The 20103-nt window shown below is 43.6% G+C and overlaps 1 protein-coding gene across 8 annotated transcripts in view; it reads left to right on the top strand.

Annotated features, from left to right (window-relative positions):
- The window catches only part of LOC119162994 (p38b MAP kinase), a 455785-nt gene that overhangs the window by 81083 nt on the left and 354599 nt on the right, over nucleotides 1-20103 (top strand). For all 8 annotated transcript variants that reach the window (XM_075882646.1, XM_037414880.2, XM_037414879.2 and 5 more), the window contains one exon: nucleotides 501-612. In XM_075882646.1, coding sequence (XP_075738761.1) covers nucleotides 501-612 — 112 coding nt within the window. The remainder of the gene's footprint in view (nucleotides 1-500; nucleotides 613-20103) is intronic.

The raw sequence follows: 20103 nt of genomic DNA, 5'->3' as shown, positions 1-20103 counted from the left end.
ATACAGTACATGACGTCACACATGTCAGGACGAAACGGCAGATGCAGAAAGTGGGTGGGCTTTATAGCTGGTGACTTCTGGGGCCCATTGTGAAATGAAATTGTATTATTTTACAATCCATTTTTGATACTCATTTTGGTCCTTTTACTTGCATTTATCGTTGAGTACAGCAGTCAAGTGGGCAACCATGTCATGGTGCTTTTAAAGTGGAGTTGATAACTTATTTCAAGTTGATGAAAAGTAGAAAAAGTAAAGAATGTAAGCACTATAATTTAGTGTCCAGGTGGGTCTGTAGCGTCTTGACAAACGGATAACACCACCGGCCTTACTGTGCAAATAATTGTGTTGGGCTTACTGGAAAAATTGTCGTCACGGGAACGCCAGTGGATGTTCAATGCTCGTCCATCTACTACATGTTTCATCTCCTTTAGTGCTACAGTGATGTTTTGTAGTACGGGCGGTGCTTTGAACTATAATTAGATTGCTTAATTGTGGTGCAGGTACCTGGTGAACCATCTGATGGGCTCAGATCTGAACAACATAATTCGGACACAGCGTCTGAGTGATGACCACGTTCAGTTTCTCGTCTACCAGATTCTGAGAGGGCTCAAGGTAAGTTCCAATGGTGGCCAAACTGATGGTCGATAATATCGAGGCCTATGTCCACGCCTGTATGGAAGCTTTAGTAGTAAACAAGACCGAGCTAGTTGGCAGGCACACATCAAGGAATGCATTAATGCCTGTGTGTTTGTGTGTTTTTTGCACTATTCCACATAGGAAGAGTTGTTCGTTCAAAAGATGGCAGTCAGAGCATTATGCATTGAGTGGACAGTGAATTCAGTTCAATTGATTTCGCAGTCTTTTTCTACAATAGTGTTAAAAGTACAGTGATTCAGTATTTTCATACAATGGTAATGGTTAGCATTGCAAATAGGGTTAAAGAGTGAGCGATGGGCAAAGACAGGAATTGAAAGTTGCTGAAAAAATGTTTAGTTGCAAATGTGGTCATAAGGAACAAAATAATAGATTATAAGCAAGCAAACATCAGTAAATGTAGCATCAAATTGTGACTGCAGAAGCAATTTAATAATCAGCAAACACTGAAAGATGAGGTGAGAAAAAAATTAGAAAGAATCAAGAAAACTGTGGACTGATTCTATTACTGAAATAAATTATGTACCAAACACAAAATAAACAAAAATCTTTTGGCACGTAATATTTCGAAGCTTTTTCAAAATTTATTACATACTGTAAACCCTTAAGTCCAAGCAGGTGAACAGTTTCTAAAGAACATAGTTAATACAATAAGTGATACAACAAATTGTTTGGGGTGGGTGTATCATACAATCATAGTAAACACAAAAATTGACATGGGAAATTATTTTGTAATAATGCATGTACTGAATAAAAAAAGATACTAATAGTAAATATATAAGAGTATATACATAATAAATACAAAACAGGATAATTTTCACTGTTCAAGCCAAGAATGCAATAAATACATATGTATACAATAAAATGGCACATACAAAAGAAAAAAAAGCTGTAATAAATTATAGGAAATCTGGATTTGCAAGTCAATGCTATTTTGGAGCAAAGGAGGAATATATACTATGAGGATGCCCGAGGTATTTCGTTTTAATCTGAGACTGAACAGAGTTATAAGAGTCAGTAGAACAGTATGCAGAAATAAGGTGTTCGGGATTTAGTGTGATTTAGCCTTGTAGGGACTGACTGAATAATATATGTAGTGGTATTGCTGTAATGCTGGTGTGCATGACGGTGTGATTTTACCGTTGGGAGTTACAGAACTGAATAACGTTGTGCCAAACTTGCCGTGTAAGAATAACATAGGTGCGGACACTTACCGCTCCGCGTAAGGAGAGGGTTCGGGCAGATTGTGTTTGCCAATGACTTTCAGCTACGAGTAGTTTCTGTCATGCGAATTGAGATGGCGCTACTGTATGGCGTGCCAGGTATTCACGCAGCGCTCATTCTGAAATTCGTGCGCTGAGGAACATCTTCCTGAAAGCTTTGGTTGCATGGAATTTTGTGGTTTAGAAACTTGTTGCCCTGTGCCTGTGAGCCCTGTCGGTGCATTTGTTTTGCTGATTCGTGCTTAGTGATGCAGTGCACATATACTTCGTCGCTGCACATGACTCCTTGACTCCTAGTATGCGTCAGCGGTCTTTTTCCTGGCTGCGTCTCGAAATGGCCAAATGGTGTTTTGTCCCGAATGGCGAGTCATGGTACCGGACTTGTACGTAGCGTGTGTCACTTTTCAAGACTTCACCTGAACTAGAGCACTTGGTTCAGTGGCGACAGGTAATTTCGAAACCCGACAGAACTTTGCAGCCTACTGATCATGTGTACATGAAGCATTTCCGACAAGAAGCGTTCTCTGCCACATATGAAGCAAAATACAAGGGAAACGTCATGTTGCATGCACCAAAGAAACCTGCGCTCACCTAACGTACTGTGCCTGCCATTTTCCCAGGCTGCCCAAAATACCTGACCTTAGAGCAAAAAAAGAAAAAAGAAAATCACGGCTTTGTCGCAAAGGTGAAGTAACCAACGCGATAGCAACGAATTGGAAGGTCACCGGCAGAATAGAAAGCAGATCAAAATGTGCCCACGTTTCTCACACACAAATGTTGTGTGAAACGTACTCACATGTACAGATGCACACGGATAAGCGTCTCAGTTGTTATTTCGCTGTGTCTGAAAAGTGCACGCTTTTCGCAAACGGAGACTGCAATGATTGCAGTGACCTTTGTGTGCCCGGTAACTACAACAGAATCATTCCAGGTCAAGCTCGAGGCAAGTCAAGATGTACGATCTTTCCCTCCTCCCCACCGCGAGATAAGGGAGTGCAAGGCAGTGTCGCTCCCCTCCTCTAAGTGGGGCAAAGTACGCGTGGGAGATTAAAACGTGCGCTGCCGCGCAATGTGGCGATGCCTGCTTATTGCGCCATCTTGCTGGTAGTGCTAACAACACGACAATTCCCCCCGAGATTTTCCTCAGCACCGGTAAGTGGTAGATATAAATAGCTTGCCGTTTCAGCAGTGAAGGACGTGCTCCTCGGTGGCTCTAACGCCTTGCACTCACGATTCAGAGAAACCAAGTTCGACTCCGTGCACTGCAGTCTCTTTCTGTATTTTTTCTTTTTTGCATTTTCATATATACAGATACGTATACATATACGGTGAGTGACGACGCCGCCTTCGCCAGCGGCAAAATCCTGCCGAGAGTGTCCATATAATTGCTATTGCAATAAACAATAGGAAATCTCTGCGAAAATGGCTGGCTCTACAGCCGACTTGTCAGAAGCAACGGGGCCTAAAGGTTCGGCTGCAGCTGAAGTGCTTGACACGACCGCTGAAAGTAGGCCAAGTTTATTGCTTGTGGAGACAGCGACTCTACAGCATGACGATGATGAATCGAATGGCATGCATGCAAAAGGCAGCGCTTCGACTTGTGCAGTAATTGGCCTCCTACACGTGAAAAGGAGGATGCTTCTCGACACGACACTGATGGTATGGGCCTATGCGCTAGCCACTCAGTTCCTCATCACGCCAGGTAAATAATTACTTCTTTTCAATTCAGATGCTATTTTTTTTAGCTGTCTCATCTATGCCTGTTGAGACCAAGAAAAACTAAATATTGTAGAATAAGAAGTGAACATAAATCATTGCACATGCTAGTTTCGTGATGCCGTCGTGCTTTCTTTTTTTATGTTCACTCTACTCACGTGCTTATAATTAGTTTGTGATACTTGATGTCGTCAAGCCAGGTTTTCTCGTTTTTTGATTTCTTTAACATTTCATTGTCACTGTTTTTTAACATTGCAGGGGCACTTCTTGCCTAGGTATTTACGGCACAACACTGTTTATTACGACGAAGACCTTAGATAGCCTTAGATGCCTCATCAATGTGAAATATTAATGTTGGCGTCCCGCGTCGACGGCATAAGGGATGAGCTCCTCAAAGTATACTGCTTTAGGTAGTGAGCTTGCTTTCACTCTCTGATAAGCACTTCATCTAGTTGAAGTTTGTGCGGCTTAAAAAAGTAGAGCGAGTGATGGCACTGGCCCGACAGTCATGACACGGGTGTGGTACAAACTAACCCAGGGTTGACATTCGGGACCCAATTAAGTTGTTCCCACCATTTAATCACAGAAACACTGTCAGCAAATAAGCTGCATATAAAATTAGCAAATCAATTTCATTAGAGCAGAGTCACAGTGTATTAATTTATTCACATCTATGTACATGTGTATATCGAGTGTAATGAACAAGTGAGGCTCTGCAGCAATAACCTTATACGCGCAGATCGGAACCGCTCTTTAGTGAGTGCCTTGGCTCACCCTCCGTGAGCGCCATCTGTCAAATCAAAGGGAAACAGCCCCAGAGGCGAACACAATCTAGACGCGGCGCTGGCCGCAGTGTCATCACCTAACTTATTCTTACGCCGTGGCCAAACTGTAGGTGGCCATGAGTCTGCTTGTGAGTTGAACGAGCTAATTATGCATACGTGGCCACATTGTTGTGATGCCTACAATGTAACGTAAGGAGACGTAACCAGGGGCAGGGCCAGGATTTTTTTTTTTGAGGGCAATCATGAAAAGTTGAGTTCTTTCGGGGAGGGAGCGAAGCAAGTGGTGAGCCTATGCATTGCATTTTCATTATGTACTACTCTCTTCCCCTTTCTTTCCACACCCAACTTATTCAGTTGGAATTAAAACTATTGTTGTATGGCTCCTACGCTTCCTTCTGTCGTTCAACAAGCCATTAAAGATGTGTATTGTTCTGCTTAAGTAAGTGCAATGTAATAAATATTGATGCCATGCATGATAGATGTTAATCATTGCTTTGCCCAACGTTTCTGTGTGTTTGTATTCCAATTTCTCCCATTAGTCATCCAGACAGCGGTTGCCTCAATGTCTTACATGTGAGATGACTTGAGGAGTTGACTTTGCAGGAGACAGAATACTATCTGAAACATTTTATTTCGATCTAAAGCAACTGTTACCTTTACAAAATAAATAATTGAGGCACCAGCCATGTACAGGTTAGAATGTCGCTTACGTAGTGTAATATGACCACAGCGATAGCAACTCGCTTATCGAAGCCAACTGAAGGCAAGCGAAGCCGTTTGGAACAGTCATTTGCTGAGAACAAAGTGAATATTTCAATAACTACGCCAAAATCACTCCGAAATGGGTGTCCAAAACAGACGCCATGTTCTACGTACACTACATAACCTACGCTAATACGGTAACAGTAAATGAGAAAAATAGCATGCGTACGGTAAGCAGTGAAGGTTATGTACATGCACACTTCGAGCCTGCTATGCCGCTTAGCCTGGTATACTACAATAACTGTCTAATAACGGTGTATTCGGTTGCGCGTTTGTGAGTGCTCTGGAGTGCCCTGGAAAGTGGCTGCCTCTTTAGCCTGTTTCACATGCGAGCGACTGAGCAGCAGCAGGATGTGCTGACCATAGAGTTTCCTAAAATTAACTAGAGGGGACTCTGGCGCTGCGATCGTTCAGCGACCATGAAAATGATAGGTAGTACACACATTTGTCTAGTCTTCGTACTTGCGGGCGGCGAATCATACTTGCTGCTTCGTTCATTGCTGTGTTTCGGTTTTGTTTTGAAATAAAGATGCAAGCCTTTTGAACTTCGTGACCCAGTTTGGAAAGGTAAGTCTAAAATAATGAGGTGGTGAAGCACAATCGCTGAACATTTGCTGATTTTTGTTTCGTGAGAAAACAGCTCCAAGCCACACGAACACACACGGAGCCAAAATCAGGCCAGAAGTACGAAGTTTAGACAAATGTGTGTACTACCCATCATTCCCATGCTCGCTGAAGCGCCGCGTGTTGCAGCTCCCATAGACACTAGCGCCAGAGTTCCCTCTAGTGTATATTAAGAAACTCTATGGTACAGTACTAAAGTGCTTATTTGGGCCGGTTGGTACATGGTCAACGAAGTGAAAAAACAGCGCGTAACACAGGACACAGGACAGAGAAGAGACGAACGAGCGCCTCGTTCGTCTCTTCTCTGTCCTGTGTCCTGTGTTACGCGCTGTTTTTTCACTTCGTTGTCTATGGTACAGACGTGCGTTGTTTCACACGCGCCGCTGCTACCTCTTTTTTCGCGCGCCGCTCGCTGCTCTGGCAGGCAGTGTTGCCCGCAGAAGGCGCTGGTTAACTGCTGTTTTCAGTGGTATCTAAAAGCCACGCTTTGCTTCAAGTATACTTCCTTTGGCACCCTTGTGCTGTGAGGTGCATCATCAATAGCGGTTCAAATTTCACGTTTTTGTATACTGATTGAACTTAGTGTAGTGTGAATCTTATTACAAATAAACAGTGTTTGCAGTCTCTGTAAGTTTTGTTCTGGCGTTTCTATGTATGGTTTTTGTTGCGCACTTATACAACTGGCTATGGAGAAACAAAAGAAAGAGTTTGTTGGTATGGCTTCATTAGACAGCTGTTCTTATTAGGTGAAGGCTTAAGAATTGCGAGCGTGTTTTGCGCAGCACTTTCGGTGTTTCTCTGTTTCATTGCTCTTACTTTCAGCGAATGAACTTTGGGATGCGGAAGGTGGTTTCTGTCAGCCCAGTATACACACCTCGCAAACTTCATACATAAATTTTTGTACCTGTTCGCTCAAGTCAGAATAATAGTTTATATAAAGAGAGTCAGTGGTAAGCTTCGGCCGTGTTTGTGGTTACCCTGGCATATGCGAGCACACTTTTCATCGGGATTTTCTGAATGGTCTGCATCTCTTCTGGCGCTCGAATTCGTATGCTTCCAGCCTAATTAGTAAGCCTTGTAGGTTATCCAATGATTCAGCAAACCACCTCAGGCAGAGTTTCACCAACTGCAGGTAGCATGGTATACGTGATATGCTCTTTGTCTCGGTTCTTTGGCTGCTGTATATACTCTTGTGCGTGGCCCAGATTGGGGACCACGCAGCAATTTTTGCTTTAGCAGGAATTTGAGTCTCTAAATGCTGTGGTGGCGAGCAGGAAAGCCGAAGTATCACATCATTTTACTCAACATACCTTTGCCATCGGAACCCAGTGACGTTCAACATGTAGGCTCCAACCATGTATTCTAGGTGCATGCCTCTAGGCATGTGTTACTGTTCCTCGAATGAATAGCTGTTCTTCGTTATCTGCGCAGTGTATGTTGTGCTCGTGACTGATAATCTATCTTTGCTCAGCCAGCCTTGCATTCCGGCACTGTGTGTCAAAAAGAGGTGCTGGCGAGTGTGGCAGGACCTGTCGACAGGCTGCAAACTTGGGCACGCCATTTCTTGCCTGAGAAGCACAGCAGAGGATGCCGACAAGGGAGCCTGGGTTTTAGAGTAGGATGTAGCTATTGTTGAAGGGGTAAACAAAAATAAAGGCTGCTGGTGAATGCCTTATTTCCCCTAACCGTGAAAGCTCACTTTGCGCCCCCTCCTTGTCGAGTCGCATCACGAAATTCCATATTGGTGACGTGCGTGCAATGCTACTTCTCAAGTCGACTGCCGTAACGCCCGTCCTTGCTCTCTCGTTTGTGGGAACCCTGTCAGCTATGCACCGTGTCGCCAAATTTCACCTTTTGTTAAACCAGCAATATTTGCTGTGACTGAGAAGCACAGTGTCCTGTGCGGCTCTTCAACGTGGGAGTTACCGTTTGATGAAAATACAAAAAAAAATAAATAAATGAAGGCACGTGCACATGATTGTCACACCAGTGGAAGCTTCGTCGAGAGCAAAGAAAGGAAAAGAGTGGCACTTGGTCTTCACTGGTGAAAATGGCCAGTTCAAGCAACAATGGCTTTTACTTTATAAAAGTGTGCGGCTTCTTTAACGAGCTCAGCAATTTCTTCCCAAAGAATGCTCTTCTTATCCTTGTTGCAGGAAACTTTCATCTTGACATCTTAAAGAAGAAGACGTTTCACTACTTCTACAATGGGCAACTCGTTGAAGGCCGCGCGAGACATTTCTGAGCCCGGAAGTGGACGGATCTCGTCTGCTATTGAGTCGTAGCGAGTTGTTTTGTGGAGCAAGTTCCTCGCGATGCATGCACCCTCGCTCGACTCCATCTCTAACGTCAGGGGCCATCATGGGAATCTGGAGAAGAGGAAGTGCAGAGCCCAAAGTGTCTAATTTGAAAAGAATATGTCACTTACACCTCTAGTATTTATTGAGTACAATGAAGCATTATCCACGGTGAGTTGCGGCGACTATTTAATGCACTGTCTAGGGGGACAATTTCAAACAGTCAGTTCTCAACAAATGAGTTTTCTTCATTCTTTAATTGTTAGATTATGTGTTTTCTAATTATTTGTTCTTGGAACGACCTTATGGCACCTCTCATAAACAGTACGCGCCTCGCTTACCTTGTCACTAACACTTGTAACCGTCCTTTTAACTAACGCTTCTCTTTTGCACATCATGCACATCTTGTGCAGTGCAGTGAAACCAGAATGTGACACTCTGGTGGGGCTAAGATTGTGATGAATGGCTACTCTGTGGATGTCGGCCTTGTCTCCTTGCTTACGTTGCAGCAGCATTTGCAGTATTAATAAGAATATTCTCCAAAAACTTAGGCATGTTTGCACCAAACAATTCTGAATTCTTGAAACACAGTCCTGCTCCAAATCTGGTCCGAAACAGACTCCTGCTTCGAAAATTGCTCCAAATCGTAATCTGGCTGGATCACCGCTGTATGTGCATAGCTAACCATATGTGCCATATGCTTAGCTTAGCAGATGAAGCAAGATAGAAGCTGGCTTGTGCATTTGTGGCATTGAAAAGCACAAGCTAAGATAAATAATGCAAAGACATGTGTAGTACACTTGGCACTGTAAGAGGTGGTAGTTCTCGAGCCCATTGTAGACCCAAGTGAAAAGAGCGTCCACTTGACGAGGACGGTTTGAGGAGATGCAGGGCACCAGCACGGTGTTTTCTGAATTACTGTCTGTGGCGTTTCTACAACAAAGACACCGCATTGAAAGTGTACAGGGAAAAATGCCCCATTTCTTCATTTGCTCTGTGATATACATACTACGTGTGCCTGCATAGCGTGCATGCGCAGCACCGCACCAGGAGGGGTGGCATGTCAAGACGTTAAAATAGCGCAAGAACGATTATGTCACACTGTCCTCATCATGTGCGCGCTCTTTTCACCTTGGTATGATTAGCCAACTTGCTCGAGATGTGTTATTCCCCTTGTAGGCTCTCTTAAGGCTACTAATACAAATAGGAAGACACCTACCGTGCCAGAAATCGTCATAATTTTTTCTGAGGTAGAAAAGCTGTTCCATCACTCGTAATTTTGCACAGAGGGGTAATACGTGCTACAGATCTGTAAGGTATTGTGTGCACTTTGTGCTGTGGCTGTTGACAACAAAGAATTATGGCTGAGCCATTTGTAAGTGGTTGGAAGCATTCAACAACCCACACCTTGCACAATTCACATTGTGGGATGCCTGATTGCTATCTTACTTTTCCACGACACTACATTACATATGTCAACACTAGGCTTGAGCGAATACTCGAAGGCTTGGAATAATCCGAGTATTACTGTATTCAAATTCACTTTGATTTGAATTGCCATAAATTTTGAAGTATGCGAAATTAATGAATAATTGTACTGTAAAATGTGGAATATAGGTCAAACTTCTTAAACAAAAATACAATGAAAAGTTGACCCTCGCTTTATATAGTAGTTATTGGCAGGAAAAAAATGTGAATGTCTCACAATAATGGGCAGCTGAAGTCGAAAGCCTCTATTGCCATCGTGAGCATCAGCAGCAGCGCCGTTGGTACAGTTTAGAATACTGTAAGGTTGGGAAAAGCTAGGCAAGGCCTACAGTGTCCTAGCAACGCCATTATGCTTCGATTATTTGCTGTTAGCCATTTTTTTTTTTTCAGAAATGAGTAGTAGTTGACAGTAATTTACGATAGGCTTTAAGAAAAATGTTATCGAGTATGCCAACGTACACGGCAACCTGGTGGCACAGCGGCGGTTCGGTTCGGGCCTTCTTGCTTTTAACTACAAAAGATTAGTGTCCAAATTAAAGGAAATATCACCACAGTGACGCTAGTTATGTCGCGTATTTACCAAGGTAAGGGTGCGGTGCGATACTTTGTGATATTTAAAAATTTGTTTCTTGGAGATTCAAAGTATGAGAGAGGTTGACCTATATTGCAGTTTTTACGGTATAGTAGTCAGTCGTAGGCAGTAACTAGTTAGTAGTAATGTGTTACAGGTGACTAGTTACTTTTTTTAGCAACTTGTGACTGTAACTAGTTACTTTTAGAACTTGTAACTGTAACATTACTTTTTTTTAGTCCGTAACGATAAGTGAAAATACCGTTAGTGTTACTTCTACATTTGTGAAAAATGTTTTAACAGCAACACTCATTAAAGGTGGATATTGAACACGTCTCACTTTTTAGAACTTCCTTCTTCACCATATCCTCTCCCCCTTTCCGTAAAAGGGTTCCCCTTGATGCTCAAGAGAAGAGATCCCTGCAGAAGACCTTGGTCATAGTTCACTTGTAAACTGCGTCTCGTAAATCGATCCTGTTGCAACTGAGTTGCTTGCTAAGTTCATGTCTATTTATTCATTTATTTTTTGCTAGTCGATATATACCGTTTTTTTGTCATGCCAGCTTCCAGCTCTGTTCTTGATGGAGCATTTCTTCATACAAAACATGGAGCTTAATGTGTTTGACATGTGGCAAGAAAACTGCCGTGCGATACTCCCAAAAGCCAGAAATGCTGTGAACGAAAAAACTAAATTCAAGGGCTTGTTTTCTTTGTTAGACACATTGAGAACTTAAAAAACATCGATAATGCTGAGAGAAGTAAAGGGGATGTTATTAAAAGTGATTTCAATGCAAATGTGAAGAAAGAAAAGTGGACGAAAAGATAACTTGCCACCAGTCGAATCTGTACCTGCAACCTTCGAATAACACATCCGATGTTCTACCACTGAGCTAATGTGGTGCTCATTCCTTCGTCCAATTTATAGGGTATATATGTGCTTTAAACATGGGAACGTCAGCCAGCATCGCCAGTAGCCATGACAGCGATTGATTATATGTGGGGTTTAACATCCCAAAACCACCATATGTTTATGTGAGACGCCGTAGGGGAGGGCTCTGTAAATTTCGACCACCTGGGGTTCTTTAATCTGCACCTGAATGTGAGCACACGGGTCTACAACATTTCCGCCTCCATCGGAAATGCAGCCGCCGCAGCCGGGATTCAATCCCCCGACCTACGGGTCAGCAGCCGAGTACCTTAGCCACTGGACCACCGTGGGGGGGTTAGCCACGACAGCAAGTGTGGAACACTCTTTTATCTGCTTTTTGACGTCACGAAGCCTGTGAACTTATTACGAGCTGGTAGCTGACCAATAATTCCTCTCATACTACCTGAAGGCATCAAATTTGCCAGAATGAGCCCCTTGTTACGAATGAAGTGTAAATGAAAGGGCTCATTTTCTTTGTTAGACAAAATATTAATGGGAACTAACAGACAGGAGTGAGACAGCTGTGCATATTGCGCATTTTTGATACATTTCCATTCTCTTGTGCCAGCTTCTCTAAAAGCATAAAAATTGCGAAAATTGCGCGAAATTTCTCCAAAACAGCCTCGAAAACTAGAATTTTCATGGCCAACCTCAGCTTCAGTGGGGAAAAAAGGCCGAGTTGACTACATGATTTTCCGAGCAGCGGCAGGAAATTCAAGAAAATAAGACTCGCCCAAGTGTGTTTTTTTACTTTGCATCTTTCTGGTGACAAAGGCTTTCATGGTGTTGCCATAATTTCCTCTGAAGTGTGTAAATATCTGTGACCCCGCAAAAATGTGCTGTCGTGCATTGAGCGTGCTGCTTCTACTAGCTAGGCTGGATGCTGTGGTGCTGCTGTCGCTTAATGAAAACCACTGAGCTAGCCTCCCCTACTGAGTGGCAAGCATAACGGGGTTGACAATCAGGTTTTTTGTTGTGTGATAGCGCGTTCTTCTGGTCGCTCCGGTTTTTATGTTGACGCTTCTGCGTGTGCTCATCTACTCGTGCACGTTTGCTGTGAGAAACTAAATGTGGAGCTTTTCCCCGTTATGCGACACGTCTCCTGGATAGTGTGGCGCGTGCACATAGGTTTTCAAACTGGGTTCTGTGAGTGACAGAATGCGTGCAACCCACTCCCGGTTTATGCCCATTAGCTGCTAAGTTTTATTTAGAGAAGCAAGTTATTATTTGCATTTTGCATTTAGAAAGCCATCGCACGCGAAATCTGCACATTCGTGTCTGCAGGTAGCGAGAGACCCACTTGGTTATTTGCGAACCCATGGTGACAAAATGTGCGTTCAAAACCATTTTAAGTGAAATTAACGGGTACCTTGGCACTTTATTCGTAATTTGTGACATGTCGGTGATTACGTGGCACAGTGTTAATGAATGGTGATTTGCCTAGTGCTCCGTTTTGTAATCGAAACTTGCAACAAGCGCTTTAGGGGACGTCACTGCGTGGTGGCTCTGGGCTGCACGAGCTTTTATGCTTGGCTTTACGCTCGACCAGTGTTCAGCAGTATGGCTGGCGTACTTCGTTTTTTTTTTAATTTTCTTCTTTTTGTTTGTAATAAAACCGCCTCTTGTATGTTCGACGGTTCGTTTGCGTGGACACACATTTCTTACCTGCGCTGCGTGGTGCGAGGGCTTTTTATGCGAGTCGCGGAGTGGTGCGCGTATCAATCGCAAGTCGATGTATTATCAGAAGTTACAACGCGGGGATGTCCTTTGATATTAAATAAAATAGAACAGGCCGATGGGGGCTGTATTAATAATGCGTGGTTGCTCACGTGGAGAGGCGTTATCAGCACCGCTCGCTTATCACTTAGTGTCATACGCTTGCGCTTTATAAGATAGTCGGTGCGGCGAGGTTTCTCGGCTCCCTCGCCGCACTCTTGAAAGTGGTCCCGCACGAGGTGGCTGTTAACGGCAGTGCAGCGCGCTTTTGTTATCTGCTAAAAGCTTGCAGGGCACTTGGTGGTGGGGGGGGGGGGGGAGGCGACGCTATCATTTTGGGCTTTTCTTAAGCGAAGGCCCTCTGTTAGATAACTTCTATTCTTGTGCAATCACAATTTTTAATTTATTTTTGACTGTGATGTGTTTTTATTTTTAAATATTTCTGGTGAACCTAGTTTTCAACAAAGCCTTTGATCATCATTTATTAACCTTAAAGGACTCTGAACAGGGCATCACAAAAGAAGGGGTGGGGGGGGGGAAACAGAGTTTGTGGGACATATGATTAGACAAACTCTACATACAACACCCTTCAGAAATGCAGAAAATATAGGGCACATCAGTACTAATGATCGCTGAAAAAAAAGGTGTTGACACAAGATTGCGAGCGAGTGAAAATTTAAAGCATAGGGATTTTACAAAGCTGTTACAATATAGGGCAATTATATAGGGCAATTAGACACAATTGAAACATGTGATTATAAACAGTTGTAGCAGTTATAAAAATGCATAAAGATGCATGCAATTATACAAGTGCATAGCTGAAGTTATCTAGGAAAAAAGTGTGCCTATAGATTGTTTAAATTTTTCTGAGTTCATCTTAAGAGCAATGGCGTCAGAAAGGCGATTCAAGCCTTCGATGGCTGCTGGCAGAAATGATTTATTGAATGGAAAGGTTGAACCGTGAAGGCGTTGAACGCTGTTGGAGTTGAACAGGCGGCGAGAAGTTCGAGCGGGTGGAAGTAACAGTGTTCCGTGAAAGTGGGAGAAGTCGTGGTATAATTTGTGGAATAGGAGAAGTTGGGAAATTCTACATGTTGTTACTAAAGGTGATTTTATGGGCTTTACGCTAGCATGTGAATTAAATTTCGATGGAATAAAACGGGCAGGGCGACTTTGGGCGATCTCAAGAGAGGCGATAAAGTATTCTTTGTGGGGGCTCCAAATGGCAGCAGCATATTCTAATTTGCTTCTGGCAAAGGTTCCATAAGTCAATCTCCTAATTTCTGGAGGGGACAGACGTATGGTTCTTTTCAAGTAACTTAGGGTCCTGGACGTATCGATTACAATATTCGTGATATGCTCAGACCATGACAGTTTGTTGGTAATGACGGCGCCAAGATATCGGTAAGAGGTTGTATGAGATAGAGTTGAAGAATTCAGTGTGTATTGATGTATGAGGTTACTCTTTTTGTGTGAAACAATCATGCATTTGAACTTTGAGGTATTAATTTTCATGAGCCAACATGAGCACCATGATTCTATTAGGTTTAAATCGTATTGTACTAAAGACTGGTCATTACTGTTCGAAATTTGACGGTAAATAACGCAATCGCCCACAAAAAGGCAAATTATCATAATTATCTTCATCATCAGCCTGACTATGTCCACTGCAGGGCGAAGGCCTCTCCCATGTTCCGCCATTCAACTCGGTCCTGTGCTTGCTGCTGCCAATTTATACCCGCAAACTTCTCGATCTCATCTGCCCAACTAACCTTGTCTCCCCTTAACCCGCTTGCATTCTCTAGGAATCTAGTTAGTTATCTTTAATGACCAGTGGTTATCCTGTCTACATGCTACATGCCCAGCGAATAGATGAGGTTATACCGGATGGCAAGGTGTTGATGAAAATAAAAAAGAGAAGTGCGCCAAGAACTGATTCTTGAGGAACGCCAGAGATAACTTGAGCGGGTGTTGAAAGCTTGCCGCTGATGGCTGTGAATTGGGAACGTGCTGTTAGAAAACTTTTTATCCATGATAAAGTAAACGGATCAAGATTATGACAACTGAGTTTAGCCATGAGACGCCGATGAGCCATGCGATCAAATGCCTTTGAAAAATTAATGTAAATGATGTCGGTCGGAAAAGAGGAATCAAAGTTCAAGTGAAGGTCTGTGGTAAATTCGAACAGTTGTGTTTCACATGATAGCCCAGGACGAAAGCCATGTTGCTTGGGGAAAAAGAAAGAATTGTTTTTGAGGTGACTGGCGACGTGGGAATAGATTATGTGCTCTATAAGTTTGCATGAAACGCTGGTCAGTGATACAGGCCAGTCATTTTACGGGCCGGTAATCTGACGGTTTTTAAGTATGTTTTTTATAATGGCTTAGGTGAGATTGCATGTAAAAAGTCAGTGCAGATCATACCTGGCAATATTTGTTTAGGAACTTCCTTCAAAGTTTGTTTTATTGTATTGCGTAGTGTATACCAATTAAAATATGCAATGGTGTCTCCACGTTGCTAAAAATTGCTTTTCAACCTCCCAAGACCACATATTAAATGCCATCTGGAGCCTTCTACTACGGCGTCTTTCGTAATCATATGGTGGTGTTTTCGAAGGAGAGACGAAAAGATGGCGGCGACGAGCCCGTGCCGAGGTCACAGGTTTATTCGGGACGCAGGCATAGGCGGAGTCGCCGCTGCAGTGTCCAGCTTGGTCCTAAAACTAGGCCATCCTCGTGGCTCTCGTGGCTCGTGGCTTGAGCCACACGAGCCACGCGGCTCGCTTCTTTTACGGCGCGGCCACCTGGCCAAATCTAACGTGGCGCTACATAGGCTCCCCCTAGCGTTTTGTGCGATCGAAAACATATGTACAAAAGAAAGAGAGGGACAGATACTATGTACATAAAAGACAGTCTGTAAGATGTCTGCTTGGGAAGTCCAGGTTGTCAACATGAAAGGACATAGGGTCGTGATGATTTTTCTTGTGGTCGGCACTGGGAGAAAAGTAGTGGCCGAGGAAGAAGTTACCGGGGCGTGTTTATAGACAAGCAAGTCCCACAATGGCTTGGTGGATGCGTTCGTGAGTTGTCCAGGCAGCGTGAGGGAGCATGGCTGTGGAAGGTGCCCGTAGAAGTGACAGTTTGGTCCCTAGCGTTGGTAGCTGGTCGGTGGTGCTCGTCTTGACTGACGCGGAAACCCCGTGCTCAAAGGACCATGCGAAGGAGGGCACATGGTTGGTCAGCGCGTCGTGCTGAGGTGGACGAGGCTGGAAACGTGTCAAAGGGAATGCCTCCATTCCAGTTACACGCTTGCTGGTTTGCGTCCCTCGTCGAGATGATGGCAGGAGGCGTGTCATGTGACAGAGTAAACGCGCATTCTGGAAGAGGGCCTGTCGGTGTCCCATGAGTCGTAAAAGCCCCTTCGGTAGTCGGTGCACGAGGGCGCGTGCACAGGTCGACGTGGCAGATGGCTGCCTCTGTGGCAGGCGCGAAGTGAGTGGTGTTCAGAGACAGTTAAAGGTGGGGTTCGTAAACTCTGAGAGGCCTTTAGGAGTATGCATGTGACCATATGCACAGTCCCAGAAGTCTGGGGGCAGTCTCGTGGGAATGAAAGGAGGGTAGTGGAGGCCAACTGTATGATCAAGGGTATAAGCCGGCAGCTCGGGTACAGTGTAATGGAGGTAAATTAAGACGTGTACGAGCCTGACGCTCGCCCCTTTGATAAGATGGCATTCATTACAGTGGTGCGATGGGCAGGAGGGTTAGAAATAGGATGGGTTGTCAAGCCACAGCTTTTATAGGGGCACCCACAGCCCTGAGGCCAATAGTGTAGCTAAAGACATTTCTAAAGGGACATTAATATTCAAGCCATGTGGGGTCCGTGGAAGAAATAGATGTAAGCACAACGGCCAAGCTAAATCAGACATGGGCTATATTAAAATGCAAGGTGGCAGGAATAGGTTGAATTGGGAAGAAATAGACGAGCAGTTAAGGTAGGAGGGGCTGATGGTATATGGGGTTGTGGAGACACATTTTCGGGTCATGGAGCAACCACCTTGCGATCCGGACAACGTATGGGAATATTGCAATAGAGCAGAAGGCAGCAAAAAGGGAGGTGGAGTTGGGGCATTTATACAAAAAAGTATGTGTTGGCCAAGAGTCAAGCGTGGATGCACGGAACATTCATGGTTAAAAGGGGAAGTAGCTGCATAGATGACACTCCTTGGTTTGGTGTATTTGTGGATGGGAGCAAATGCCAGAGAGGAAAACCAAGCATTGGTAGAGTGTATAACAAATGACATTGAAGAATTAGGAGGAGAGTGCAAGATATTTGTACTAGGAGATATGAATGCGCACCTATAAGATATAGATGGGTATACCGACCCAACAGTCCAAATGATCATGAATATGTGTCAAAGGCATGATTTTATCATTTGCAACAGTACTGAGAAGTGTGAAGGGCAAATAACATGGGAGGTAGGAAGGCTGCAGTCGACGATAGATTATGCATTGATGTCACATAGGATGTATGATAGGCTCAGGGGAATGCACATAGATGAACGTGGCTCCAGAAGTCTGGGTAGTGATCACGAACGTATCAAGCTAAGTTTCGGAAGAGCAGTGAAAGTGGGATGAAGACAAGACAAGCAACTACATGGGAATTTTTATTCGGAAATGCAAATAGAAATAGCTACAAACAAACTGAGATAGTAATTGCTGAGGATAATAAAACATTATGAACGTACACAAATCTAATTAGACTGTTTGAGATAGAGCTTGCTAAAGCGCTTGACAACTAACCCTGGAAAAGAAGACACTAACCCAAGAGTTGGTGGGATGAGAAAGTTAAGAGAGCCATAACAAAACATCTGGAAGCCTCTAGAGAACACAGACGTGCTAAGCAGCGGAGCGGGGTGAATCAAAAGATGTTGAAAGAAAATGGGACATCTTTCTAAGCTGGAGAAGGGAGGCATCTGTTCTGATCAATAGAAAAATTAGAAGAAAGGGTGCTCAGTGGCTGGCAGAAGTACATAAAAAGGACAGAAAGACAGCTGCGAAATTTTGGAACCATCTAAACTCCCTAAGAAATGAAACAAACCTAGAGCAGAGATTTATAACTACCGCTCAAGGTGCTAGGCTAGAAGGGGACGAAGCTATTGAATATATAAGAACAAGGGTGACAGAAAATTTTCAACAAAAAAAGAGCCCCATGCACCTTAATAGACAAGGATGGATCAAGTGGCGTAGTGGCTTTTCTTTCACCACGAGAGTGGGAAAGGGCTGAGACGAGGGTTCCTAGAAGTAGATCAACAGGCCTGGATGGCATCCCAATTATGCTGATAAAGACATTGGGTGCCAATTCTAAGCATACTTTGAAAGAGGCAGGCAGCGAGCAAAACAATTATCGATGATGAAGTCCGCGAGGGATGGAAACTTAGCAGAATGAGCATAATCTATAAAGAAAAGGGGGACAAAGCTGACATAAACAACTACCGTCCTATAACAGTGACATCAGTGGTCTACAGGCTGGCTATGCAGAATATAAAAGAAAGACTGCGGGTAGGATAGAGGATGAGGGGGGGGCCGGGGGAACTCTAGAATGGGTTTCGGAAATACAGGAGGTTAAAGGTAATCTGTTCTCACTGACACAGTGCATCGAAGTAGCAGAAAAGGAACACAGGCTCCTGTGGCTAGCATTTTAGAATATCAAGGGAGGGTACAATAGCGTGGTTCAAGAGGACTTGCGGGGAATACTGGACACACTAGGTGTGGAAGATGGAGTCACTGATATTTTAAAGGATATCTATAGATGTAACAAGGTAGTTATAAAATGTGAAAAACAAGTATGCAAGCCCACAGAGATAAAATGGGGGCTTAGGCAGGGTTGTCCTCTATCACTCTTGTTATTCATGACATAATACATGGATTAGAGGCCAAATTAGAGGGGAGTGGACTTGACTTCAACCTCTCTTTCATCAAACAAGGAAAACTCATTCAACAGACACTACCAACATTGATGTACGCAGATGATATAGTGCTAATGGCCGATAACAAGGAAGATTTGCAGAGATTGATGGACTTCTATGATAATTGGAGTTTAGGTACATTGAGGGCGAAATAGACCTTATGCGGGTAGAAATAACTAGAAGGAGGTTATCTGATTGGTGGCTTAAATCAAGGCACGAGTGAAAATTAAATCTTTCACTGGAAAGTACCAGTCCTCAACTTGACTATTTAAAGGGAAAAAAAAGATAAATCTAGTTGTTGGTTCACAAAGTATTACGACTAGGTGGCGTCAGCCTTCACCTGATCTAAAAGGTACAGCCATATCGATCCATCTATCGGACCAGCTTCTCTCAACACGGCGTCCTCCATGCCACACCTGAGCTCCGCTGACCAGATATGTTTATTTTTGAAATAACTAATTCAATGTTCCCGACATGAAGCTCAAATTGCTTCAAAATAAAACAAAGGTGCCCCTTATTTGATTTGCATGCAGGGTTTTATTTTTCAAGCTTTTAATTAGGTGAAATATTTTGTTTACATCCCACATTGCGCATGTGCAACAGTGGGCTGTAGTGTCCCACTGAACTACTGTCGCATATATGCAACAGAACTCCATCCTTCTGATTTGCAGTTTCTTGGTGTAATTTTGTTTTGCTAAAGAGAAGCGGTGTGGTTTTCGAGTGCAGTAAAATATTTTAATTGTTATTGATGTCTTCAGGCTGGTATGTCATCGTCTTTGTTCTATGGATTGCCCAGGATGCGACGAAAGCATTTCTTTGGCAATGACAACTTGCTTTGCCATATTGACTGCAACCAGAGTATCATATCTGATCAGAGTAGCAATGATGAGTTGGAAGAGGACACTGTTGATAGAAATTCTGTTGAAGAAAGTAGTAGAACAGATTCCCAGGATGAGGTCGTTGCACCCACACTTGGTTTGAAAGTGACGTACGCGAAGAAGTGCTATACGTGGAAAAAAAAAAACATGATTTCAGTAGCCACAAAATTGCTTCGAAAATGAATTGCCCTTGCCTCCCTTCGAGCCTTACTCAGCAAAGGAACTGTTTGACTTGTTTGTGTCAAAAACGATGCTGACACGCGTAGTGGAAGAAACCAACAAATACTACATGCAGAAAAATGGAACACCATTAGGCATGACTATTGAAGAACTCACTTCTGAGCTCGGAATGTTTTTCCGTATGGGCCTCGTAGCACAATGTAAGTGCATACTGGAAACAGGGAAGCAGGTATAAGCTTATAGCACAAGTTATGTCGTGGAACCGGTTCGAGAAGATAGCAAGTCACTTGCACTTTGTGGACAATGATGCTGCAAC

The sequence above is a fragment of the Rhipicephalus microplus genome, unplaced genomic scaffold, assembly GCF_043290135.1.
Source record: "Rhipicephalus microplus isolate Deutch F79 unplaced genomic scaffold, USDA_Rmic scaffold_13, whole genome shotgun sequence".
Classification (NCBI taxonomy): Eukaryota; Metazoa; Arthropoda; class Arachnida; order Ixodida; family Ixodidae; genus Rhipicephalus; species Rhipicephalus microplus.
The sequence above is the reverse complement of the archived record's forward strand: the minus strand, read 5'-3'. Positions and strand labels throughout refer to the sequence as shown.